The sequence below is a fragment of the Microcebus murinus genome, chromosome 2, assembly GCF_040939455.1.
Source record: "Microcebus murinus isolate Inina chromosome 2, M.murinus_Inina_mat1.0, whole genome shotgun sequence".
NCBI lineage: Eukaryota > Metazoa > Chordata > Mammalia > Primates > Cheirogaleidae > Microcebus > Microcebus murinus.
The window spans coordinates 28,419,647-28,446,990 of record NC_134105.1 but is presented as its reverse complement, the minus strand read 5'-3'; the positions used below and the strand labels follow the sequence as shown (position 1 = coordinate 28,446,990).

The following is a 27,344-nucleotide window of genomic DNA, read 5'->3' as shown; positions in this document are numbered from 1 at the left end:
CTCGCTTTGTTACATTATTACTTCCACAACCTTAGTTTAACCCCTAATCACTCCCTGTCTAAATTACTGTGACAGCCCACAGCCTCCCAACTAGTCTGCCACTAGTCTTTCCAACTCTAGTCCTCCACACTGCTGCCAGAGAGGGAGTATTTCTAAAATGTCAATCTAGCCATAGTTTTCATAGCCTAAAATTCTTCAATGCCCCCCACCAAAAGCCTTTAGGATAAAGTCCAAACTCTATGACAAACAAAACCAATCAACATTTTAGTCCTGCCCACTTTTCCTACCTCAGCTCACTCCTTCCTTCATATCCTACACACCAACCTTACTGATGCCCATATTCCCTCCCCTCAAGCTCTATCATCCCCTTATTCTGTTCATACTGCCAAGAATGCCCTTTCCCTGAACTTTTTGCCCTAAGAATCCTGAATCTTTTAGGTACCAGCTCAAGTTTCACTTCCTCTTGGATGACGGAATTCCCTGACCCTTTCACATCCTGGCCATATTGGGTACTGCTCTTCACTGCCATAGCACCAGAATTTATTTATGTTTATAGCATTCCCCATAATAGATGGTAATTGTCGGTTTGCCCATATGTTTTCCTATTAAACTATAAAATCACAGAGATACAAAGACGATATTTTTGTTTCCTCAGCACTTTGCCTACTCCCTGGTTCAGAGTAGACATTCAAAAAATGTTTATTAATTAAATGAATAAATGGCTCCTCTCAACAAGCCCCCTGACACCCAGGGATTTTAGCAAGATATAACTAAAGGTTTCAGAGGGGGTTTAAGGAGATTGCTCATGCAATTCTTGCCAGGTATTTATTTCTGGAAGCATACAATTAAGGCCATCCAGAGAATGGGAAGAATAAGTGTCCTGGGGCACTCAGCATTGCTAATATAAAGAAAGGTTAAGAAAGACAACCTTGGGTCCAAACACACAGCCCTACCTAACTAGTTCAGAAGGAGTAAAATCTTTAAAAGAAGATTTTTATACAAGAAGAAAGAGGACTTTGTTTCGGAAAAGCCCTGGGATGAGAAGTAATTCTTTTTCAAGGCAAAATCTTCTAGAAAAGAGTTAGCAAGGTTAGTATCTAAACTTTAGTCCCTAGACCTGCCCAAAATCTCTCTCAAACATATCCCTCTCCTCTTCAACAGTCATCCCTTTATCTAACCTCATGACTTAACTATAACAGTAGTGTCCTAGAAAGTAGATCTCCATTCTTATCCATCATTTACATAACCTCTGCATTAATCCTGACCATTGTGCAAAACTCTGGTTCTTCCTACTGACATTCAGGACCTTCCTCCTTCTACCCCTATTCTTAATACTATTCTTTCCATGCTTCTAAGTGGCTTGCCCATCTCCCCAGTACCACTTTTTCCAACACTAGGTACTAGAATACAGTGCACACAGTGAGCTTATTCACTGTTGTTGACTAAAAAACGCAGCAAAATAAATAAATAAATAAATCACTTTCTGTACATCTCAATCCACCATACTCCTAAGGGTTGAAAACTATGGACTCCAAGAGACACTCCAAGCAAGCCCATTCATTTCATCAACACAAAGGAATTGTGTTTATCTTTCTGAACAAAAATCACTATAGAAATTTGCTATGGTAAGAGGGCATCCAGCAGTACAGCTGGCAAAGTTCCTGCCCAAAAGAAAGATGCTGATTGACCAATTAATTAACTTGTCTTAGGCAACTACCCAAATCATCCCTGATAATTGGAACACATCTCTGGTGGTTGACACATAGTCATACAGAAGAAAGCAATTTTGAACACGGAAAGAAAAATAAGTGTGTATGCCCAATGAGAGCAGACTTGCACTATAACACAATTGTAGGTAGCCATAGCAAGTGGAGGATATCAGATCCCAGGCTGCCTCTACACATACACATACACACACACACACAACTAGGGAAAGCATATTATCTAAAACTCCATATACTTTCCTGTATATTTCACAATTTTCTAGATTAAACATATATTACTTTTATAATAGGAAAATAAAATTATTCAAAAATATAACTTGAAAGCACTGATATGACTGCCCCTTCTCTTGAGAAAAAAATTCCCTGCCAATCACCCACCTATATAAGTATAAAAAGTCCCTATTCTCTAACAGCATAAAATTTTATTAAGGAAAGAATTCTAACAGACATGAGACAATACAAGAATACTACAAAACAGCATGTAGTTAAGGGACTAAATGTGAGGTAGACATAAGAGATATGAATAAAAGATCAACGTCTAATAGAGTAACAGGAGAAAGCTGTGTGGAGGACACAGACACAGGTCTCATGCTTGGCTTGCATTAAAAAAAAAAGGGAGAGATAAAATTTGAATAATCAGAAAGGGAGAGGGCAATTCAGGAAGAGAGAACATAAACAAGGGCACAGAAGCAGGTAGGAGGACCTAGGAAGAAGGGTTGCTGATACCAGCCCAAATGAAGCAGAGAGCTGTTAGGCAGTAACAGTTGATGCCGTTGGGTATGCAGAGCAAGTCAAATTATGAAAGACCCTAAAAGCTGGAGACAAAGAATCACAGATTCATTGTAATTTATCCAGGAACCAAGAAGCTTTGTAAAGAAAAACACTATTTTATTAGAAGTAATAAAAGTTGGAATAAACATTCTTAGATCAAGCCAAGCCAATGAACCTGAAAGGGCCCCTCCAGGCCAGAAAGTTAGTAAATGGCCACAGTAGCAGCCAGGCAACAGAGGCTTTAATTCTAATCAAAACCATGCAAGCAAAAGCAGGAGCTTTAGGACACCATACAACTTGGTCACAACTTGCCCGATACATTATTATCAAAAGCTGAAAGGGCCAACCTTACTTAGTGAAAAGAGGAAAGCCTGGGAGTTTAAGACCACTGAGAAAATACTATAGGCTCACTTTACAACCCATAATTGTTCATTTGTGACTTCTGGTCTTGGGATGTTTCTGTTCCTAGATGTGCACTCTGAAGTATTCTTTCCACCATGATCCCTAAAATCTGGAATTGGCACTGAAAAATACCAGAATAGACCTCAGCTGATGCATTTCCCTGGCTTATATTAGGTCACCTGCCAACAAGCCCAATACAAGACAGTAGTTCCCATAAGCACTGTTAGCACATGCACACATTTTATTATTTCAACAGCATGAACGTAGCCAAAGCTTGTGATTTCCCAGCAGACAGACTTGACTCACTTTCTGAATTAACAGTGTCCATGTCCAGAAGTAGCAATTACTCTATTGTTCTGGCTAAAAGCTATCCACTTCAACTCCAGGACTTTGTTCTAAAAAGGAACTTAAAAACTGAGTCTACATTTAACCAAGAGGTTGCTTCAGAGTGTCACTTAGGTAAACAATCCCAAATCCGCAGCCCATATTTTCCAACCACTGTGTTAACAAAATTTCATCACTTTGTACTACATTACTTTTGTATAAAAATTCCAAAGTGATTTACATACCATAAAACCTTTATAAGAGGAAAAGAAATTCTCTATAGTTCAGAGATCTGGAAATGTAGGCCACTTAAGATGTGTGACTATACTTCAGAGGCTAAAAATTAACAACGATAATGATACTAACAATGATACTAACAATTAAAGCATTTTCACAATTATCTCACTTAACTCACTGCTCTGATTTGAAAACTTTGTTGTGTGATACAATGTGAAAGCTTCATCCAGAAATCTGGAGCCTGGCTCTTAGACAATTTTAAGTCTCTATACATAAATTTACCCATCTTTTTAATACTATCTTTCAGGATATTATAAAGCTCAAATAAGATAATAAATATGAAACTGCTTTGTAAGATATAAAGTATTATATACATGAATGTTTTTCTAAACATCAATGGCCTAATATATGCCAATAGCTCATTTTTATTTGCATAAATCCCAAGAAGTTAGTATGATCATCCCTATGTTAACAGATTAGAAACACAAAAAATCAGAGAGATTACACAACTTTTCAAGGCCACACAACAGAAGTTAAGTAGCAAAACTAGGACTGTAGCCCAAAACTGAAGAAATCCAAAGCATAGTCTCTTTATACTATACCAAGCTGCCTTGCAAGTTTTGTATATTAAGTAATATGCAGACCCTTCATCCTATGTAGTAAGTTTTATATGTTGTTTTCTGTGATATGATAAATAAAAATCAGTCCTGACTAGCTCCATATAACCCATAGCACCTAGTGAGAACTCTGAAGTTTATAAGTACCAGATGGTCAATGTTACCAACCTTGAAACATGAATATTCTCTGTCATTACTAGTTCAGCCTGGCACATAACGACTCTTTAGTTCTTAAGGCGTCATGAAAACAGAAAGTCTAATTCTGCCTGAACCAACCACCATCAATCCAGATTGCATTTGAGTTTTTTGGTTTGTTTGTTTGTTTGCTTGCTTGTTTTTAGAAACAGGGTTTTACTCTGTCCCTGCATTTGAGTTTTTTGTTTGTTTGTTTTTAGAGACAGGACTTCACTCTGTCCCCAAGCTGGAGTACGGTGGCACAATCACGGCTCACTGTTAATTCCTGGGGTCAAGGGATCCTCCTTCCTCAGCCTCTGGAATAGCAAGGACTACAGGTGTACACCACCACACCTGGCTAATTTTTAAAAAATTTTTTGTAGAGACAGGGTCTCACTTTGTTGCCCAGGATGGTCCCAAACTCCTGGCCTCAAGTGATCTTCTCTCTTGGCCACCCAAAGTGCTGGGATTACAGGGGTGAGCCACTGTGCCTGGCCCCACATTGTGTTTGGTTTTAAACTTCCTCTCTAAAACCTAAAATTATGTTTATATGTGGCCTGCTTCTTCAGTAGGATTTCTCTCTATCCTAGGAGATTTTGGTTCTCCTACCTCTCTGCCTGTTCCTTCCTAGTTTCCTTTGGTGTCCATAAGACCTCAACCCACAGAGAGGAAAACTTTCTGGCTGGCCCATATCATCATCTGGATGAAATATTCCTCAGACTGATTCATTTCTCTTTTCTTTGTTTCCATATATACTAAGCAGCCATCTGATAACTAATGCAACTTCATAAGCACTTTAGTACTAGTAAAAGGATGCCACAGAGAACAATGTAAGTATTCCAATCATTGATCATTGGACAGGCATTCTCTTATACTGAATTAATAAAATTGGAATACTAATTGTTGCTTGTAAACCTTCAATGACTCCCCCACTGCCCATGGAGTAAGATCATAAAAGAATCTTTACAAGCTGGACCCTGGGTTCTTTATAGCAGTGGTCCCCAACCTTTTTGGCACCAGGGACCAGTTTCATGGGAGACAGTTTTTCCACAGCCTGGGGAGGTGGGGGATGGTTTCAGGATGATTAAAGGGCATTACATTTCTTATGCAGTTAAATTTCTCTGCTAACGAAAATCTGTATTTGCAGCTACTCCCCAGCACTAGCATCACCACCTCAGCTCCACCTCAGATGATCAGGCATCTCACAAGGAGTGCACAATCTAGATCCCATGCATGTAAAGTTCACAGTAGGGTTTGAGCTCCTGTGAGAATCTAATGCCACCAATGATCTAACAGGAGGCAGAGCTTACGTGGTGATGTAAGCAATGGGGAGCGGCTGTAAATACAAATGAAGCTTCACCTGCTGCTACTGTTCATCTCCTGCTGTGCGGCCTGGTTCCTAATAGGCCACAGACTGGTACCAGTCCACGGCCTGGGGATTGGGGACTGCGGCTTTACAGTATCATGTTCTCTCACTTAAACTCTAGCCCTTTAGTGGCACCCAACTGCTCTCATTCCTTAAACCCTTCCATTCACTATTATACCTTCATACCTTTGCATGTGCTATTTATTCCCTCTGTTCTCTCCCCACCTCACTCTCCTCCATCTGACTAAACCTAATCATCCCTAAAAGCCCTCTCAAGTGTCATCTCCTTTGTCAAATCTCCTAATGAAACCCAAGTGGAGATACTCATCCTTCCTTTTACTTCCACAGTACTTCATACATGCCTCTGTTCTAGCACTTATCATAGTATCATAATTACTTGTTTACTTATATCTTACCTTTGCTAGATGTGAATAACCAAGGGCAGGAACCAGGTCTCACTCATAATTCTGGCATCTCTAGTGCCTAACACTGTGCCACCTCTAACAGAGATTTAATAATGTTTTGGAGGACCGGAGGAATGAAGGATATACCCTAGTTCTCTTGGTTGCTGCCCTTTCTGAAATGTTAGGATCCAGAGCTTTTATCTAATACATCCTGTTTACTGGCCAGCTATCTGAAAGAACCTTTGGAATATTTAGGAAATGAGGGAGAGCATTTATGTCCGTGCTGAATCATCTAATCCTGCCAAGACCATGCTCACTACCAACACATAGGGAAATGGTTGCCAAGTACAGTTCTGGAAAACCTATGCTTGACAACCATTCCTAATACAGTTGTAATACATACAGCTTTGCTCCCTTCACATTGCGAGTATATTACTTTCCTTCTAACCTTGGCCCCTTCCAGGAGCAGTCTATGCAGCTGAGAACTTTAGCTCTCCTTCAGCATACAAAAATCCTGCTTTAGTTTGTAGAATGAGGTGACTACAAATTAACAGTAGCAGTGAGAGAGAGAGTGAGAGAGAGAGAGAGAGATCCAAGTAATGCGATGGCCAACCAATGAGTGTCTAGAACCCCCACCATCATCAAAATCTATTTCCCCACCTCTCTCCAAAACTAAATCCTGGCATTATTCTCACAAACTTCTCCCCTTGGTCACTCCATTGATTCCAGAACACCCCTCTGCTTAGACATATAGTTTTCCTATCAAGGCAGTAAGGGGATTTCTAAGTCTGGAAAATGCAGGAATTCCATACAGCAAAGTAACAAAGACCCGGATGCTAAGCCACTCTGACTTCCCAGTGAGAATGGTGCAGTGGAGGGGAAGAGAGATTGTTTGGAACCTTTCATAGAGCAGACTGCACAACAATCTCATACAGAGCAAGTTAATTCACTTGGCTCAATCAGTTTTCACTCATTCCACCTCTCAAGAAAGAGATCTGTGTCTGAGAAGGATTAAATTCCTATACACCTGATCAAAGTCCTTCAGAGGAAAGCCAAACTGAGTCAGACAGCTAAATGGACTGAACACAAGGGGCCTCTCCTGGAAGAAGCCCTACTGCCCCCCTTCCTTCCCAGTTTCATTGGCTAGGAGTCCAACACTTCCTGTCTGCTGGAGGCTACCAGCAATACCATCCAGTGAGGTACTAAGATTTGTTCACCTATTTTTGTTTTAGTTCTGCTTGTTTAAAGCTGTCACAGCCCAAGACAACCCCAGTGTGCCTCCTCCCTCTGGAGAGAGTGCGGTGTTGCTCAAAAGCCTGCAAAGGAAACTTAATGGAACCATTCACTGGGCAGCACTTTTTCAATGAAGTTCAGCAGCACAATCTAATCTCTTTGTGCTCTGAAATGAACCACATTTCTTAAAAGAAAGACCACAGGGGGTTGACAGAAAACTTGCTGCAGGCAGGAAAAGCTGGACAGCTTACAGGAGCTGATGCAGAAGGGAACAAGTAGAAGCCCTAGCAGGGCCATTTTAGTATTTCTATTTTTTTTTCTCCTACTGCATTCCCAAGCAGAGTTCTAATGGCACAAGGAAAAAAAAAAGAGAGAGAGAAAGAAAAAAAGAGGAGCATTTTACAGCTTCTTCATTAGTTTCCCTTCACTGGGTAGGTGTCGTAAACAAGTATGCTGGACTCAGTCATAAGGGCCGAAGTTTCCTCTCCTTCAGATGAAAAGAAACTAAAGGCCTAGTCACAAGGGCCAGAGCTAAATAGGAGAAAGTGCTGCCTATGTAGTTTCTGGGGAAAATCTTCCCTTTTGTGGAAAGCACAACTGCCACCCCAAGCAAAATCCCAGAAATGGATGTTAAAGATCAAAGCAGGGGCCTCCCAAGGCCACGCATCCCTGGCTTCCACTTAGGGGCACCTACAGCAGTTAGGGAAATGCAGTCCACATACCCTCTGGCCTGTCAAAACTTTCTCTGTATGCACCAAGGTTCAGATTAGGCATTAACTTGTAGAACTGCTTTGCAAGAGAGCCTGCAGGGGCTGAAATCCGAGCTCCAAGACAAATCTTTATTTTTGAGGGGGGGGGGAATAAAAAGAAATAGACCCCTGTCTCAATCAGGCCCAGACCCCGAGGGGGAAGGGGGTGAGAGGAGGCCTCTCCACCAAAAACTGCACACTCACTGACACCGCTGCCCACCCCACCCCAAAGACACCAAGGTGGTTCACACCCTCAGCCTCATCTGACACTCAGGGAGACAAAAGGGGGCGAGGGTCCCTCGGCGGGCACGCAGAGGTACGAGCCTCTCCTAGAGGAAGATCGCACAGAGAGCAGACGGGTGGCTTTCTCTCGCGCCCAACTCCTCCTCCTCCCCAGCAACTCCCCACAGCGGTCGGTCTCCCCGGCCAGCGCCTTGTCTCGCCTCCTTCCAGCTGGGGCCAGATAATAGGGCAAATAATGTAGCCGGAGATATGAAAGCGCCGACCGCCCCAGGAGAGGGTTCCGAAGGCTTATCTCCGCTCGGTAAATAAACTGGCCTCTGGAAACAGCAGCTTAGGAGCCAAGCCCCAGCGCCGGTGGGCGCGACCCCGCCCGGCCGCCCCACCTGCAGCGGGCCGGGCCGACCGGCCCGCGGGCCTCGGGCTCCGGCCAGTCCCCGGCCCTACCTTTGTAGCGCTCCAACACATCCTCGTACGCCTGCACAAACTCCTTCTCCTGGCTGCGGTTGGCCGGCTGCTGACCCGGCACGTAGCCGGCCATGGCCGCCCGCACCGCGCTCTCCCGGGGCCCCCGGGGGTGCCGGTTCCAGGCCCGCGCGCTGAGGCGGCGGCGGCGGCGGCCCCAGCCTCGGCCCTTTGTGCGTCTCGGGGACGGCGGCGGCGCCCTCGCTCTTCGTTGTCCGCTCTCCGCCCGCCTCGCCGGCCCGGCAGTCGCGCTCCGCTCCTCAGCCCGCTCGCACCCGGCCCGCTCGCGCTCCGCCGGTCCGGGTCGCGTTTCCGCCTCCCCACCCCTCGGCTCCGCTCCTCCCTCAGCCCGCCCCGGCGCGGCGGCGGCGGCGGCGGGCTGCGGCGGCGGCGGCTCCTCCTGTCAGGAGCGCCAGGCCCGGCGCGCTCCCCGCCCCTCTTCACGCCGCCTCCGCGGCCCGGCGCGGCCTCGGCTCCCCGGCTGCGGCCGGCTGGGTCCGGGCTGCCCACACGGGTCCGCCGGAGGCTGCCGACCACCGCCCGGCCCGGCCGGGAGGGCCGAGCCGTGGGGAGCGAGGCCGCCCACACGGGAGTCCGGCCGGGTAGGAGGCCCCTTCGCGTCAGCAGGAAAGCCTGGGCCGGCCGAGTGGCGGCGAGACCCGGCAGACTCCACAGGGTGGGCGGCAGCGCTGACCTACACCCGGAGCCGGGACAAAGGAGGGAGCCCCCTGGCTGGAGAGAAACCGCGCTGGAAGGACCTAGAGAAACTGAAGGGAAGACAGAGAGCAAAAGACCAGGATGCCTCAGATCCCGGGCTAGACGTGGTCAGAACGAGGACAAGGGCAAGCTCCAGACAGGGCTGCAGTGTGAGGCCACAGGGAACACTGAGACCACAAAGAATCCCAGGAACAAAGGGTTTTCCAGAAACAAGAAACCGAACTAGAAGTTACGAGGGCAGACCCAGCACCATGATGTAAACCAGGCCAAGGAGCCAGAGGATGAGAAATGACAACAGAAGGAGGAATGAAAACAGGATTCTGACTGCACCATGGGTGAATAAAAGGAGAGACAGGACATAAATCTATGGGGGATAGACCCAACAGGATTATTAAACTGTGACAGCCATCTGAACAGAGAGACATAGATCAAAAGGCAGAAATGTGGGAACCTGAGGCAGAACCAGGACTGTTATGGAACAAAGAAAGGATTCTGGAGCATAACTGGTCAGGGAAGAAAAGGGAAAGCCAATTACTCTCTGTCATCAGGGGAAAAGAAAGATTAATGAAAGAAAACTGGTAAATATGGGTAGAGCTTTATTTGGGACCATTTTGAGGAGAGAGTTCCCAGCATCATCTGGTCCTCCATTCAGTTGTATATCATTCAATCCCAATTATTCTTGGAGTGCACTGGGGCCAAAAGCAGTGAATGAGGAAATATGGTATATGTAGGTGACCTTTTTGCTGATATCTACCTCCCCTTCAGCATTATCCTTCCCCTCTTAGCTTGATTTTTTACAAAATCTGGAGGGGTGGTAGTGGGTAAGAAGTTAGGCAGGCTGATCTCACAATAAGGGCATATTAGCAAGTTAAAAGAATTCATTTAGCCCAGCATGGGGCCCATGCCTAGCCAGTAGTCCCAGCTACACAGGAGGTTGAGGCAGGAGGAGGATCCCTTGACCCCAAGAAGGTGCTGTGAGCTATGATTGAGCCACTACACTCGAGGCAACAGAGCAAGACCCCCTCTCTAAAAACAATAAATAAATAAGTTCATGTGACATTAAGCAGCTGAAATTGGGACCTGGGCTTCCATTTCAATTCCACTCTTGTTTGAAAGAGGAGCTTCTTACCCCAGGGGCAGGGACTATATCTTTATATCTTGTGAGTAGTGCCAAGTATACGGTCAATGGCTCAGCACATTAATAACAAGAAGAAGAAATGATGCTTCTTGCTAATAGGTACACACTGGTTGTTTCCACATCTCACCATGATCAGAAATGGGATGAGCAAGTCATTAGTCATATCTTTTCCCATCAAGTTTTGCTGGCCTGTCCAAGTTCTAAGCATGGATATCTTTCAGGAAAGGGCCTGAAAAAGGACAGGGAGGATCCTTGGACAAATGTTCATTTCTCTTCAGTTTAATCTTGTGTGCTTAAAAAAAAAAAAACAGTTCACACTTTGGTGTCAGCTGCTAATGAGCTCAGTTTACAAAAAGAAGGGGAATATGTTTGAGTTCTGTATTTTTTCAAATAAATAAAAGGCAGAAAATGCAGGATGAAGGAGTTGATTATTGATGGCACAAGCACATTTTTTGTAAACAACAGAGATACAGAAATGCTAACTCTGGGGATCTTGACTGTATCCGTGCTGAGTCATCTGCATTTCTTATATTATTTTATACCATCCAGGCCTAAGAAGGCCCAGACACAAATCACACATACTTACACCTCCACACTCGCCCCCATACAAACATCTGCCTCCCCATTTTCATTGCAATAAATAGAAAAGTCCCTCTGTCCCCTCCTGGGGCTGCTACATGTGCCACTCTGTAAGCAGGTTCCTCAAGATTTGTGACTTATGCTTGCCAAAGGTGAGGAAAGAACAGAGACAAGAAGAGAAAGAATCTACTCTGGGAATCAGAAAAGACCTGGGCCTGGGAGGTGTGGGGGAAGAAAGCAAGGGGTTGAGATTTCTATTAAGAAACACAGAAATCATGGAAGAAAGTTGTTTTGGATTGAGGCTAGAGGGCTTCTCTCAGACTCAAGTTGCTTTCTTGACAAAATTTGCATTTAAATGCTCCCATGAGATTTTAATGTATTCTTCTAATGAATGGAAAGGGGGAAGTCCACATGTTTGGCTGATCTTCCTGTTTTATACAGAGAAAATTTTACAAGGCTAGAGGAACAAAGCGGCTGGGAGGGTGGTGGGGGAGATAGGAAGAAGGAAGTCTATGAAGAGGTTTTTTCGGTTTTTTCCAAGCAACAGTCTAAATTTATAGCGAGACCACACAGTTGGGAAAGCTGTGAGCCTGTCTCCTTTTGGTCTTTGCTTTTCCTTTGCTCCCAGTGAGTAAGACTGCTATTACATTTCTAAGGAGGCTGAGATGGGGGAAGCAGGAAGCAGGAGGCAGGAGGCAGGATGTACTCCGAAGGGCATCTAGTGGGGGAGAAGGGTAGTACAAGGAATAAAGCCCCGTGTTTTCTTGGTGTCCTCCCTGACTTAAGCCTCAAGTGCCCCTCTGCCTAAAGCCCAGCCACTTTCAACTACTTTCAGCTCCTCAAACCAGCTCTCTTGCCTCAGGGCCTTCCCACCTGCTTTTCTCCCAGTTTGTAACCCTTCATCACTCTCCTCCTTTGGCCTGACTCACTCCTACTCATGACTCTGCTGAAACTCACCCCAAGGGGGAAGCCTTCCTTGACCCCCTACATTAATAAGTCCCCCACTCCCCTTTGGTGATACCCATCACATTTGAAGTTGTGGGTTCAGTGTCTTTCATTCTTATAAATCATTAGCTCCCTGAGGGCTGGGGCTGTCATCTGTCTTGTTCACCACAGGATCTTTAGTATCTAGCAAATGACCTGGCATGTACAGGATGCTCATTAAATATTTGTTTAAAAATTTGATTAAATGCATGAATGAGTAAACCAGATGATCTTAAAATACTAAGCTGTCTGTGGCTACTAACTAGCTGGGAGACTAGACTATTTAAGAAGAGATGTTTGTATTTCACAGCATCCCTTATCTAAACCTGGCATTCAAAGTCTTCATATTTTGATACCTGCCTTCCCTTCCAGGCTGATCTCCCATGACACTGTTGTGTGCAGCATCTTCCCCTATAATTAAACTTTAGGACTTTTCCTGGAATGTCTGTTCCCCAATTCCACCTACTGAAATCTATCTTGAAAGCTCACCCCAAATGACATGAAGTTATTTTTAACTGACCCAGGTAGAAGAGGCTTTTCTCAAAATCCCAAGCACATTTTCTTTCCCCTATTTCTGGGTCTCCAACCCATATTGTGGGTATCTACATCGCTACCTCCTTAACCTTCAAGTTCATGAATTTTTGGAACATCTATTTCATGTTTCTATATCATAGAGCCTCACATGATACTTTGCACCTAGTAGATATTCAATAAAAATTTACTAAGGGAATGAATGCTTCACTGAACATGTATGGGGTTGGCAGAGGGGGCCAGATCTATGATTCAAGACAATTGAGAATCCAATTTGACATCTACTCAGTGCTCAAGGGCTGCAGGCACTCACATGCAGAGAGGAAGAGGGAAGGGCAAAATTATTTCTCTGTCTGCTAGTGCTCCTCCCCCAACCTCTAGGTTTACCCCCAGCTCTTCTTTAGCTTAGCTCATGCTGCATTACTTTACATGTGTTAATTGATGTTTTATAAATAAATTCTTTGCCAGTAGTTTGTGTGTGTGTGTGTGTACTCATGTTCTCTCCATTCCTCCTTGCAGGGGTACCTGTCTTCTGTGCCTTTTATATTCCCCAAAAGTATCTGACACCGGACACTGAAGGGGCTACCCCAAGCCTTATCTTTTGACTAGCTCTTGAAAGAAAATCACCTAGTTCTTGTCTCAGGAGTGCGGCTCCACCAGGCTCTCCTGCACATGCTTTATTCAGCCAATCCCACCAAAGCTTCCTTTCTGCCCCGTTCCTGGAAACACTTTCCAAGCTTTGCCTTAAATCCGCAAATCCGCTCTGGGGCAGGAAGCCTTTGCCCGCTCTCATGCTGCCCTCTTCTGTTCAGAAAGTGCAACATCTCTAATTTAAGAGGCCTGGATGGTGCCAGCCACCCAGGAAGACAAGATCCCTGCCACTGGCAGCCCATCACCATAGCAACCCTCAAAATGGTTACTCAGCCATCTGGGTTACCATAGCAACTGGCCAAGTCTTTCCACCTCAGCCTCTCCCTAAGCCTTCTCCCCTGGCTTGTCACAGCCAATGGCAAAGAATTTCCAATGCTTACTGGGGGAAATGAGCAGAGGCTGTACCCCTGACAGGCAGCTATCCCAAAGGGGCGTAGAATGCCTCACCCGCTTGGGGCTTCCTGAGGCACAGTGGAGATAATGGTTGTTAAGGCACTCTGTGAACCTTGAAGTGCCACACAGATGTTAGCTATTATTAATCTACTGTTCCTTGTAATGGGGGAGGCAGTGGGTTGCCCTAGGCAGAGAGAGCACCATTCCCAGCTTGGCCCCTTACTGGCTGGGAGATCTTGAGCAACTTACCCAACTCTCTGGGTTTCCACTTCCTATACTGTAGCATATCTGTCTCCTAAAGTTGTTTTGAGGATTAGGTCAAATACAGCATGAAAAGTGCTAAGCACAAAGCCTGGCACTCCAAACATAATGAGAGTAGTTAGAAAAGATATTGGCCTCTCTGCTGTCTCCCAGATTCTTTGTGAACAGGGCTATTTTCCCTCTTGAAGGAATCAGGCTAATGTGAGCCCTGCTCAACCTCACCCAATCCCCTGCTCTGAGGCTGGAGAGGGTCTCATCCTATGTGGGGTCTCTGAGATTCCTACTAAGCAGGGCTGCAGGCAGTCTATACTCTTTGGGGAATTGGGAGGTTCCCCAAATTGGGAGGTGTGACTTGTTTACCTGGGACACAGGCCCCTCTCACAAGAAGACAATTCATTCCCTCCATGATTTTAAAGACTTAAATCCTATCACATCTCAGCTTCAGTCTCTTGAGATTAAATTCTTGAAATCCATTTTGGGATATTTTCTTCAATTATACTGGCAGGGTCCCAATTTAAACCCAGGATCTATGGGCTTGAGGTGATTTAGGGAAAACAGACAGACACCATCCTTAGAAATCAAGTTTCTAGACACAGAACCAGGTATGCTCTAGCTCAGCTCTGTGTGTTCTGGTAATAGAACATGAAAGTCAAGCTGAAGGACTAGAGGATCAGCCAAGGAATACCAGAAGGGACACATCGCCCCTGGGCCCCCAGTATTTGGGAGTTAGATCCCTCATAAAGCCTCTGGGCAGTGGGTCAGGTGGCATTGGTTCCATTCTTCAGATATAGACTCTGAAGCAAATAAACTGGTATATTTACTATTAGAACAGCAATGTAATATAATGGTTAAAAGGTGTAGGAGGCGGCCGGGCGCGGTGGCTCATGCCTGTAATCCTAGCACTCTGGGAGGCCGAGGCAGGTGGATTGCTTGAGGTCAGGAGTTCGAAACCAGCCTGAGCAAGAGCGAGACCGTCTCTACTATAAATAGAAAGGAATTAATTGGTCAACTAATATATATAGAAAAAATAAGCCGGGCATGGTGGCGCATGTCTGTAGTCCCAGCTACTTGGGAGGCTGAGGCAGGAGGATCCCTTGAGCCCAGGAGTTTGAGGTTGCTGTGAGCTAGGCTGATGCCACGGCACTCACTCTAGCGTGGGCAACAAAGTGAGACTCTGTTTCAAAAAAAAAAAAGGTGTACGAGGCGAAAGTATGTGATTAGTGGGAAGCAGAAGTAGAGTTGTGATATTATGATATATATATATGTGTGTGTGTGTGTGTATGTTTTTGTCTAGGGTTCCTGACTCATACTCCCAATAGCCTTTGTTACACATTTTTGTGATAATGTTGGAGCACTTTAGCTTTCAGAAGCAGACCTCAGAAAATAGAATGTCTCTCTGACCTTCTCCTGCCTCCTTTCACCTGCTCCTTTTTCTTCCCAAGGCAGGACTCTAATCTTCTGCTGTCTTTCTTTTCTTTCCTTTTTTCAATAGGCAGAAAACCAATGCCTTCCCTGCCTTTCTGACTATGGGTCATAAGACCTACATTTCAGAAAAGATCCTGGCCCATGCCCTGGGGGAAGGTATGCCGCACAGAGAAGTCAAGAGGAATTCAAACAGACAGGCCTTGCTGGGTTTCCACACTCAATCAGTATTAGGCCATATCCTCTTTGTCTAACCCCATTTCTACATGGCTGTCAATCATGCCTATCCAATGAAGTCTCCATTAAATGCCCAAGAGAACAGAGCTCGAAGAGCTCCCAGATAGCTGGATACAGGGAGGTTCCTGGAAGGTGGTACCCCAGGGAGGGCATGGAAGCTCCATGCCCCTTATTCCACAACTTGACCTCTGCATCTCTTCATCTGTATCCTTTGTAATAGCGTTTATAATAAACCAGTAAACATAAGTGTTTCCCTGAGTTCTGTGAGTGGCTCTAGCAAATCAATTGAACCCAAGGAGGTGGTCATGGGAAGCCTAATTTATAGCTAGACTTCCAGAAGCACAGGTAAAACAACCTGGGATTGCAATTGGCATTGGAAGTGAAAGGGGAGAATTTTGAGGACTGAGACCTCAACCTGAGGGATCTGATGCTATCTTCGGGTAAACAGTGTCGGAATTAAATTGGAGAACACCCAGCTAGTATCCACTGCAGAATTGATTGCTTGCTGGTAAAGAGAAATCCCCATGTATTTTGGGATCACAGAAGTCTTCTGTGTTGATTGTTGAGTGAGAAAATAGAAAAACACAGTTCCCATTTTTTCCACTGATAGGGGTGTATGAATGAATTAAGACTGACCATGAATTATTTTTGTTTCTGAGTGATGGGTTCATTATACTGTTCTCACTACTTTAGCATATGTTTGAAATATTCTGAAAAGTACAGGGGGCTTTGGAGTTAGGCCAACCCGAAGCTCAGCACTGCACAACTACAAAGGGCATATTGCATATGCTGGGTTCCGGGGGTCACCATGAACACTGAGTAATGCTGAATCCCAGGTCCATTATTTGCTTAATGTATAACCTCAGAAAAGTTCCTAAGCTTTTTCCTTCTATTGAGAATATTAATGACAACCCAGGGTTCCATGAGGATTAGATGATGTATTGAAATACCTGGCACACACCTAGGGCCCTACACAGTGGCTCTCCCAGCTATTATTTACTAGGGGATCCCAGCTGGCATCAGCTCTCAGGAGCTCCTTGAACTGAGTCCAGAGTCACTCCCCAAACCACTCTCTGGATTCTTTAATTCCTAACTCCCACCAGCTGTTCTCTCTTCATTTTCCTTCCTTCCTTCCTTCCTACTAAAGCCAAAGAAATGACAGCAGGAGTAGAAACACGTAATGAGGATATGCCCTTTCCCTTCAGATGGTACTGGCTATTTCCAGTTTCTTTTCCAGTGCCAGAAAAAATACTATCACCGCTCTAAGGAGGGGAGGAAAAGGAGGAGAGGGCCCTTCCCTCTCAGAACTTCTCCAAAACTCTCTTTGGGGCTTATAGCACAGTTCATGCTGCCTTCTAACTGCCTTCATAGGCAGTAGCTGAGAAGCCCAGTCTGAGCCTGGAACAAACCAGCCTTAGGAATATTTGTTGCATGAGCAAGCATGTGATAAATGAATGAGCAAGGGGATAAACCAGCACATTCATGAACCAATAAAAAAACATATGAGTGAATGAATGATACTCATGGGAAGAGCTAAGGTGCATTGAGGGCTGTGTAGCAGACACTGTGCCAAGCATCTTACTCCTACTATCTCATTTAATCCACCCTGCAAGTCTCTGAGGTAGCTCTCTTGTGCTCCCATTTGAACTGTGAGAAACTAAGGCTCAGTGAGGTTACTAACTTCCAAGGGGCACCCAACTGGCAAGTGAGTGATGAAACTAGGATTCCCACTGACTCCCAAAGCCATCCCTTTGCTTGAATGAATGAAAGAGTGAGCCAATGAGGAAATGTGCAAATGAGTGGGGTGGGGAGATGCCCAGAGACACACTGATTGAGTCTCCAGGCAGAATCCTTTCCTTGACCACAAGGCAAAAGCCTGGTTTCTTCTGGGGTAGGGAAGTTTCAAGATAGAAACTTCCACCCGTAATTACTCTTCAAGTTACAGGGCCTTCAGATGTTCTCTGTGACAGCATCCTAAGTCCAGGCTGAGATTCAGCCAGTACCCATAAGAGCCAAGGCAGAGCAGGGAGCTGGCTGGTTTCTAACTGACAGGTGGCAACAGCCAGTCACAGGGCCAAATCATGGCAGGTCCTAGCCTCGGCAACCAGGAAAGAGCCGGTCAGGCTCTGTATAGCACTTTTGAGATAATAGATTATTTTTTTTTCTCTAAGATTTATATGTTTATTTTTTTTTCGGCATATTATGGGGGTACAGATTTTAAGGTTTCAATAAATGCCCTTCCCCCCCTCCCCCCACAAGTCTGAGTCTCCAGCATGACCATCCCTCAGATGGTGCGCATATCACTCGTTATGTATGTATATACCCGCCTCCCCCTCCCCCCCGAGATAATAGATTATTAATACTCACAGCCAGATATATTCATAGACTATTCCTCAGGGATAAAAAGAAAAGTGCGGCCCTAGATGCTGCTGCAGTGTCAGCTCTTCTGGTGTCATCTAATCTCTGAGCCCATGGGACTAAGAAATGATAGCCTTCCACAGTCCCCAAAGTAACTAGGCCTCCTGCATTCTTAACCTCAGTCCCAGGCTCCTCTTATAACAGAAAGGCACGAGCCAAACTGCCATTCCATACCATACATTTCTTTGTGTCACCTGGGAAGTCACTAGAAAAGAATGATAGGAAGCCAATGGCATAAAGACAGACAGCATTACACCTTGCAATGCAGCAACCACCTTCCCTCACCACCTGGGGTCCCACAGGGACCCTGAGCCTCAGAAAAAGGACAGATTGGCTGTCTCTTCTGCTGCCTGCACAGAATTCTGCCCACGTGGTCATTTTCCATCCCTGCAGCGAATGTGACCCAGATTTACTTTTAAAGAGCAGGAGCTGAGCTGGTGGTGTGTAGCTACAATTCATTCTGCCCCACTTTCAGAGGACTCTCCTCTGCTCATCTCTATCCCTGCTGAAGCCAAGCTCCAGGACAGGGCCAGGGACTCTGAGGACCTGCCAGGAAGAAGGAAAGAAAGCTGGGAAGGAGGAGGAGCCTTTTCGGGTACAAAGCTTAAAGAATATCAGGGCAAGGAAAGTTGCCAGCTCAGGAGTAGGGGTTCCCAGTAAAATTGTTTTTCTCACCCCTGCATTCCCTTCTTCCCACCCATGGCTTGGCCGGAATAAACCATCTACTCTCTGACAAAGTACTAGAGCCAACAAAAGAAAGGGATAGAAATAAGAGGCTCAGCCCCTTCCTTGCTGACCTGGGAAACTGCCAGCCTCCTGGAGTCTCCACTGCCTCTTCTGGTTGCCAGGGAGGTGACAAGGAATGACACTGCTAAGCGCAGTAACAGGCATGTGAAGCTATGTTTGTCCAACATGTTTTAATTCTCATTCAGTGATCATTTGGAGCAGGTTATCATCACCTCCCTTTTACAGATAAGGAAACTGAGGTTCCAAGAAATAAAGTCATTTGTCTGAATTTTCGGCCACCAGATCCAGCTGTCTCCACGGTACCTGGCACATAGTGGGGGCTCAATCCATTTTTTTTATTGAATGAATGAATAAATAAATGAACAAGCAGAGAGGTTCCTGTGGGATGTCTTCTCAGAGCTTGCATCCTAGAGGAGAGATATGTGGGCACAGAGGAGTAGGCTCCCTGTTTTGACCAGGCACCATGCTCTCAGGGCTGTCTGCCCTAAGCCAAAAGGGAGAAGTGGGACTCCTGACTACAGCGAGCTCCAGATTTGGTGGTGGAAATGAATGAACTTGAATATAAAGTCAACTGAAACAAGGGCTGGGTAGAGATACAACTGTTGTCTAACTAAAGAGATCAAGGAAGGCTTCCTGGAGGAGGCCACAATGGAGCAGATGTTGGGAATAATATTTCAGCAGCACCTGCTGAGGGGCTCCCAATAATGAATCACATAGATGCTTTCTACTGGTTAACTAGCAGTCCAAACCTTAGCCCTAAGTCACTGGGCTCCCTTTTTGAACAATACACACAGGGATCTAATTATTTTTTCCCTTGTATACTCTCAACTAGACCGAGTTCAATGAAAAAGAGACTACATCTTCATTCATTTTTGAATATCAATGCCAAAAACAGAGAGGGTCTTGAATATGTGATGTTAGATAAATGAATACCTGATTGATGGGTGGAGGGTGAATACCTCCTGCACTCAACCCTGTTCTAGCCCAAACATGAGCCTTTCTTCAAGACACTTTACTATTAACTGCAGGAAATTTGTCATAATAAATATGCAAATCTACAATGACAACAAATGGGAATGGCGCCCCCTAGAGCTGAGCAGTGTACAATTGTGTGATACCCTGTCCCACTCCCCAGGAGCCCCATGGAATACATCTGTTTTTCCTCTCTCCTTTTCTGTCCTTTGGGACTGTCCGCCCTCATAGAATAACCTCCCCATCTTCCCCCTTCCTTATTGCCTCCCACCAATACGTAAGATAATTACTACTGCTCTTCATGAAGACAGGGAGCCACAGGGGAAGAGGCAAAGTTTCCTAGATGTCTGTTTCCACCCTCTCCTTTTTCTATGGACCAAGATCTTGAGGCCTCTCCCAGAAGTGACCACAAGGTCTCTCAAGTGAGTGTGGAGACCAAGTCAGCTATTTAGACTATCACCTGCAGAAAATCCGGACTGGCTTGGTTGCCAGGTATTGCCTAAGGACACGGAAATAGCAGTGTACCTGGAGTTAGAAGACCTGTGCCTACCAGTCCCGTGTGACTACCGGCAAATCCCTTAAAACCTCCAGGCCTTGAATGCTGACATGTGTCATGCCTAACACAAAGACTTATTATGAAATTTCTATGTAAACCATAAAGCTGATAAACAGAAATAAGGCACTCTCATTAGTAACTATTATTACTTTTCAATGTGGCTGGGCTTAGGGAGTGGAGAATAGGGCTGGCAAAGAGGAGGGAGGAAAAACTGGAGGGAAAGAATGAGGAATAGGCAGATGAAAGGAAAAATCATGTTACGGCTTGCATGGAGTCCCTAGAACCTACTTTGACTTTGCAGACTGAGATCAGCGGGCTTCTCAGCCCTGACATGCCTCTCTATGCTGACATGTGTGACGAGCAGGGTTCCCCCGTCAGGCCTCTTAAGTAAGGGCGAGGTCCTGAGACCAGCTCAGAACAAGGAATGGGGCCAGGGCAAGGGGAGGCCTCCATTTAGTGAGACTGATTCAGACACCCCCATTTGGCTTCATAATCCAGACCCAAAGGGAGGAGAAAACTGCACAGGCCACAGCTGGCTTCCAGTGTAAGACTGACTTCATTTCCTCCCAGAATGAAAGTTCTGCTTCAGGGAGCGTCAGAGCATCCAAGGGCCCCTAGACCTGGCCCTCCTGCACGTCATGTGAAGGAGTCCCCGCAGAGCTAAGGGTGCCTTTTTTCATTCCTCTCTGGCGGAGCCCCCACAACGTTCTAAAATCACATGAAGATTCTAGCCAGACCTTAAACTCGCAGTCCCGCCTCGTCTCCACTGCCTCTTTTCTCTCCTGCTAAAGAAATACGCCCAACTGCAGTGCACAAGTTATTTTTAACCATGGCAGTCTCCCCATTTTCAGCCTCACTGGCCCAGCCCCTCCTCAAAACAGGCATTCAGCGGTATCAGGATGCAAAGTAGACCAGCACTGATGCCGGAAACACAGCACAGCACCCACCAGCCCTTTCCTCAGTTGACCCTGGGGCTTTGCCTGTGGATTAAGCCTCCGTGAGACCACTCCACTTCTGTCCTAGACTCAGAACCTTAAGCAGCCGGCAAATCATCTCCTGGGCCTCCTCAGAGAAGACTGGAAGGGGAAATCGTCACAAAGGGATCTGTAGGTATGCATGAGTGAGGAAGGATGGAGACAGGAATAAGGAGAGAATGAGACAGCCACTCTGCCTTCAGAGGGCCCTGAGTCATGGCCCTTCAAGTCTGGGAACAAGTAAAGCCCTTCCTGCTTCCTAGGGGCAGCTCTGAAAACTCCGTTACTGGCTGATGCTGCAAGCCCAAAGGTCTGGAGAAGGATTTCCTCCGAGGGCTCCCTATGACCCACCAGAAGGAGTTCAAACTCTCCTGCCTGCTGACTCTTCACTTGGAGCTCACTCTCAATAAAATCTTTTCCTGACTACTGGAGCCCACATAACTCTATCCCTGTCTAACTTTCCGTTACAACCCACTGCATGTTCCTGGATCCCAATCTGTCACATATTATCCTCAAGACACCCCTTACATTCATTCAGTCATTCAATACTAGTTGATCTCTAGCATGCACAAGGCCCTGTACCAGTCACTAGGGGTCCGAACATAAGACACAGTCCCAAATTGCTCACAGTTCTGGGGGAGTGATGGCCACCCTGTGGGTAAACTGCTGTACTGTACCAGGGAACATGGAAGAGAGAAAAGTGTGAATAGGAGAGTGGAGGAGGCCTCTTTCAATGCCACTGGGGGCATAAGGGACAGAGGAGGCGGCACTTAAAAGAGGAGGCGGGGTTACCAGCATCTTGCAGAGGAGAAAATTAAAGCATGATCCAGTTTATTAAAGTTTGATCCAGCAGGATGCACAGGGGCCCAAATTACAGTGCAATGTAGCAGCGTGTGTGAGGGCAGAGGTGTCAGCAGGTGAAGCTAAAGAGGTAAGTTGGGCCTAATTCTGATGGGTCTTTGTGTTGAAGCTTTTATTCCACAGGCAATGAAGAGCCAAAGATGGGTTATAAGGAGCTGAGTAATAGGATTAGGTTTGCATTTTAGAATTAAAATACTCTGTGAGTCATGTGGAGGATGTGGGGTGAGACTAAGCAATGGAGAACTATTAGATGGTCGTCTGAGGGTCCAGGTGACAGATGACCAAGTGGAGGGGACAGGGTGCATTATCTGAGAGAAACAAAGGAGATGGCAGGACAGGCCCTGGTGATGACTGGAAAGCAAGTGACAGCACTGAATGAGCAGTAGGCACTCCTCTGTCTATCTGCCTGTACTCTGGCACCAACTCCTGATAAGGTGCTGAGCACACCCCAGGGAGGCAGCTCTGGATGCTTTGGTGGAAGCATCTCCTTTACTGAGCCAAAAACCGTGCTGAGGGCTTTGTGCACCTTATCCCATATAACCCTCAAGGCAAGGCTGCACTGGGGGTATTCTGAAGACAAGGAAAGTGAGGCTCAGAAAGAATAAAGGACTTGCCCAGAGTCACACAGCTGGTCAGTGGCAGGGCCACAATCCAGCACCTGGCTTCTGTGACTCCAAAGCCCACACTCAACAGCCACTGCGCTGCACTGGGCTGGGCAAAGACCTTGGACCTCTCACCACAGGAGGCAGCCCCCAGCCCTCACACCGCGTTCACGGTGAATGTGTACAACGCTTTTGGAAGGTAATATAAGTGAACCTGCCCTCACTAAGGACTTCATTATAAAGAAATAACTCAACAGAAGTCAAAAATTATTCTTAAACATGTTCACACCAGCGTTGTCTACTGTGGTGAGAAAAAGAGTAGGATTTAGAAAATCATAAAATATTACACAGCCTTTAAAAATAGTAACTATGAAGTCTAAGATGTAATATGAAAAATCTTTTTGATGTAAAAGCAACTGACAAGAGTCAGATCCAGAATGGTACATAAACCATGAAGGCAACTGCATAGAAAATACATTAATAACTGAACAGGGACAAAGACGGAAGGAGATGCAGAAATGAAAACAGGTCTCATGTTAGCACACGGGTGGCAGATTTTCCTCTTTCAAGTTTTTCTCCAATGTTATTTCATCATCTTTCCAGTAGTAATCATAACAACTTAGATTCCAGCTGGCTTGTCAGAGAGCCCTGAGGAGGACCCCTCTGCCCCCCACCCAGCCAGTGCACAACTGGTCCCTTCCTCCCTCCCATCCACAGCATTCAGCCCCCTGGGAGACCTCTCTTACCAGCAACTCTGACCACGGCACGCTCTGCAGGGTCCAGTACCGAATCCTGGCTTTTCCGCTTTTTCTGCTCATGCAGCGGCAGGTTCCAGGGCAAAGTGTCCCCTGGGGGACAGGGAGACAGGCTCCCTGACCTCTCGCTCCTATAAGACCGCTCGCTCCGACATGACCGCTCGCTCCGACATGACCGCTCACTGAGCGTCTCTTCATCTGAGGAAGACATGGCCCAGGTAGAGGCTGCAGCAGGAGGGCCTGGGACTCCGGGGAGAAGGGATCTGGAGGAGAGAGGGGTGAATGTGAACAGACAGAAGGGGTCACATAAGAAAAATGGGGACTCGGGAAGCAGAGTTTCTAGTCCTAATTCTGCCACTGACCAGATTTTTTCACCTATCTGAACCTCAGTTTCTCCATCTGGAAAATGGGATGAAGATAATACATGTCAAAACTGTATTGGAGGAGTGATATGAGGTAATATATGTGAAGGTGTGTATAAATCTTAAAACACTGTGCAAAAGTTAGTGCCTATTGCTAGCAACCATTATTATTGCTATTGGGTACATTTGGAGGATTAAACTCACAGGTCTCACAGACAGAAAAATGTGGGTTCAAATTCTGGTACACCATTTACTAGCTGTGTGACCCTGGAGAAGCCATGTAACCTCTTTGAGCCTCAACATCCTGATCTAGAAAATGGGAATGATGATGGCACCTAAACTTGCAGGGTTGTTTGCAAGGACTCCATGAGATCCTGCAAGTAAAGAGCTTAATCATGCCTAGTGCCCAGTAAGCATTCAATAAACAGCATATATTATTATACTCCTGTTCTTACCTCCCAAGAATGGTATCAGTATAAAATGGGGCAGCAGATGGGAGGTATTTTCAAAAGCTAAAGCACAATCTCAATAGCAGGCATGAAACGAAGCATGGGCTAGAATAGACAGAAATTCCCTGCCTCTTCTCCCTCTCTGTGTACAGCAGACACATTAGCAAACTGTAAGACAGACAGACTTCTGTATAAATTCTCGTTTGGCCACTAACAATTGGTAAGTGTGATTGGGGCAAATCACTTCACCTCACTGAGACTCAGTCTCTTCAGATGCAAAATGGGAGAAATATTCCATCTTAGAGGATGCTTTAAGAAGATAGTGAAATGCAAGTGTAAAACTGGCTGATGCCATGCATGGCACACAGCAGGCATCAGATAAAATGTTCATTTGCTTATTCCAAGGCCTGTTTGGGAATAACTGGCACGGCATGGGGGAGGGGAGTGGGGATGGGATGGAAATTCTGTTTTTCTGGTCAGTTTAGCTAGTGGAGAGTGTTGAGTGGAAACACAATGGCTCTGGGGCCAGCTGGGCTCCACGAGACTGGGCAGCTTTCCCTCAGCCAGGCCAAGCTCACTTCCCAGAACCATCTGCTACACATGGCCCACCACCCCAAGGGCTCCATCAGGGCCGGATGGTGCATGCCTTCAGCTACCAGCCTTCTTACAGGCCCCAGATCCATCCCAGGTAACCAGCTCTCACTTTGACTCTGAGGTTGAGGGAGGACACGAGCTGTCTAATTTCCCTTATAGGGAATACCTGCACACAGGGTTGTGTGGAGAGAGGGGGTGGCCTAAATGGCTGGACACCATGGGTCTCTGGCCACAGCTCCTCCGGGATTCTGGAATCTCAGCCTAAAGGCAGCAAGGAGCAGAGACAGCCTCCTGGGTCATTGGCAGATTCCCACCATAGGCACAGAATTCACAGAGATAACAAAAGAACCATCAAACGGTGCAGGAGGCCTCTTAGGCAGCCTAGGACAGACAACAGCCCTGCCGGGACACCCTCTGTGCCACCAGCATGTGGGCCCTCTTCCCAGGGAACCTCAAGGAGGGATCCAGCCACAGAAGGCAGAAAGGAAAGACCCGGGTCCTGGCACAGCTTTGCCCTTTATCCCAGCATCTTCTCCCCTCCCCCCTATCCCTTCTGGTGCCCACCTCCCAGCTCTTATAGCCAGGACAGGTACTGAAGTGACAGCCCCAACCTCTGGGAAACTCAGGCCAAGCTTACATCCCTACCCTCTGCCCAAGGCAGGACAACGTCCCTCCTCTCAGACCACCTGCTTCATCCCAGAACCGCCCATTCCTCTCCAAGACGCCCATTTTACTACAAAGGCACGCTCGTCCAAGGCCTCCTCCTGAGAAACCAGAGACTGTCCCTCCTCGCCTCTACCCGGGTCAGTCTCCGGGCCCTCACAAACACCTGTCTGACTTCGGGACTCCAACCCCACCCCTGTATCACCTAGGTCACTCCATCAATCCCCGAGATTCACAGGAGCGCGCCCCCACGCCCCTAACCCACCCCAAAGGCCGCAGGCAGTCCGCGACGGGCACCTCACCTGGCGCTCAGCCGCTACGGCCCTTCCCACCTACCCCACCCCCTTCCCCACGGTGGGAGGAGGGGCGCCCGCGAGCCTGGGGCGGCGCGGGTGGGTCCGCGTGCCCGCCGCGCGTGGCTGACAAAGAGCGGAGACGCGCGACCGGGGACCGACAGGACGCTGGGGCCAGCGGCTGAGCCCCGGGTTTGGGAAGCGACCTTCCCCGCCCGGCCTGCCCGCTCCAGCAGGTCTCTCGCCCGGCCCCGGTAGGGCTCTGTGCCCCATTTTCCCAGGGAACACGCCTCTCTGGCCCAGGCAGCGCCCGCCTGGGGAAACCCCAGCTCCGCGCGCTCGCTGCTCCGGGGCACCGGCCGCGGAGGCTGCAGGTGCGAGGCCCGGGTGGCCGCTATGCCCAAGCCTGTCAACCCGCCTTCTCGCTGCAGCTCGCTGCCTGGGGCCGGGGCGCTGCCGCCCCGCGCAATCAATCACCGCGCCCCAGCCGGCGCCGCGCATCCCGAGCGCTCAGGCAGACAGCCCGCATCCAGCCCCGCGCCCCGCGTCTTACCCTGGGAGCCGAGGAGGAGGAAGACGGGTGGGTGGCAGCAGCAAAGGCAGTGGCGGCCGGGCGCGCCCCGGCTGGAGCGCAGTCGAGGGGAGCGGCTCCCACAATGGCCGAGCTCGCGGCGCCTAGCCCCCCGCCCCCAGCGCCCTAGCGGCAGCGGCTGAAGCGGAGCCGGCGCAGCCGCCCAACCCGCTCCCCCACCCCCAGCGCCGACACCGCCCCCCGCCCCCCGATGCGCGCTCCCCCCGCCCTGCACCCCACCCCGGTGCCGCCGCGCTCCCCGCGCGCCCCTTCCTGTCCGCAGCCCCGTGCCCCCTCCGCACTGACCCCCTGTCCTCTTACTGTCCCCGGGCCCTCCCTCTGGGTCCTGCCCGCCCCCGCAACTCCTCCCGGTGTCCCCTGGGCCAACCACACCTCCACATTCCCCGCCCTCCGCTGGGGCGACCTCTCCGCCCCGGCCCCGCGGCCGTTCGCTGACCCTGGGCCCGCTAACCCAGCCCGCCCCCTTGGAGCTCCTCACCGCTGGTCCCCGAGTCGCTCTCCCAAGCTGCCAGCTGCCTCTCAGCCCAGGCCGGGGTCCTCAAACAACCCATTCCTCTGCCCACCCCTGTTTTGCCCGCTTTCCCTAAACCCACATTCCGTCCCCGCCCTTCGGGCTTCTGCTCCAGCTCGGGGAGAACGCCCTGCGGGTCCACCTACCCGCTGCGCTTCGGAACTGAATGTAGGCGGGACCAGGAGGAGGCCCATCTTCCCCGCAGGGTGAAGGGCAGTGGGGAACCAGGCCTCGAGGAGGGAACTCAGATTCTTGTTTTGACAGTGCCAGCCCCAGGCACAGCCTGGGAAGAAGCTTCAGCCATTGAGAAAGCATTTATTGAGTTCCTTTTGCATGCACGGCCTAGTGTTACAGAAAAAAGCCTGGAGTGCCTTCA

The 27,344-nt window shown here is 47.7% G+C and overlaps 1 protein-coding gene across 5 annotated transcripts in view; it reads right to left on the bottom strand.

Moving 5' to 3' along the window:
* The window catches only part of MACF1 (microtubule actin crosslinking factor 1), a 358,950-nt gene extending 331,910 nt beyond the window's left edge, over nt 1-27,040 (bottom strand). For 2 of the 5 annotated variants that reach the window (XM_075996862.1, XM_075996875.1), the window contains exons 1-2: nt 26,936-27,040; nt 23,496-23,767 (exon numbers count right to left, since the gene is read on the bottom strand). In XM_075996862.1, coding sequence (XP_075852977.1) covers nt 23,496-23,715 — 220 coding nt within the window. In that variant the 5' untranslated portion in view covers nt 23,716-23,767; nt 26,936-27,040. Of the gene's footprint in view, nt 1-8,688; nt 8,998-23,495; nt 23,768-26,418; nt 26,521-26,935 lie in introns of those variants that run through there. The other 3 variants (XM_075996872.1, XM_075996863.1, XM_075996866.1) reach the window with 3 other exon arrangements.
* Between the last annotated feature and the right edge of the window lie 304 nt (nt 27,041-27,344).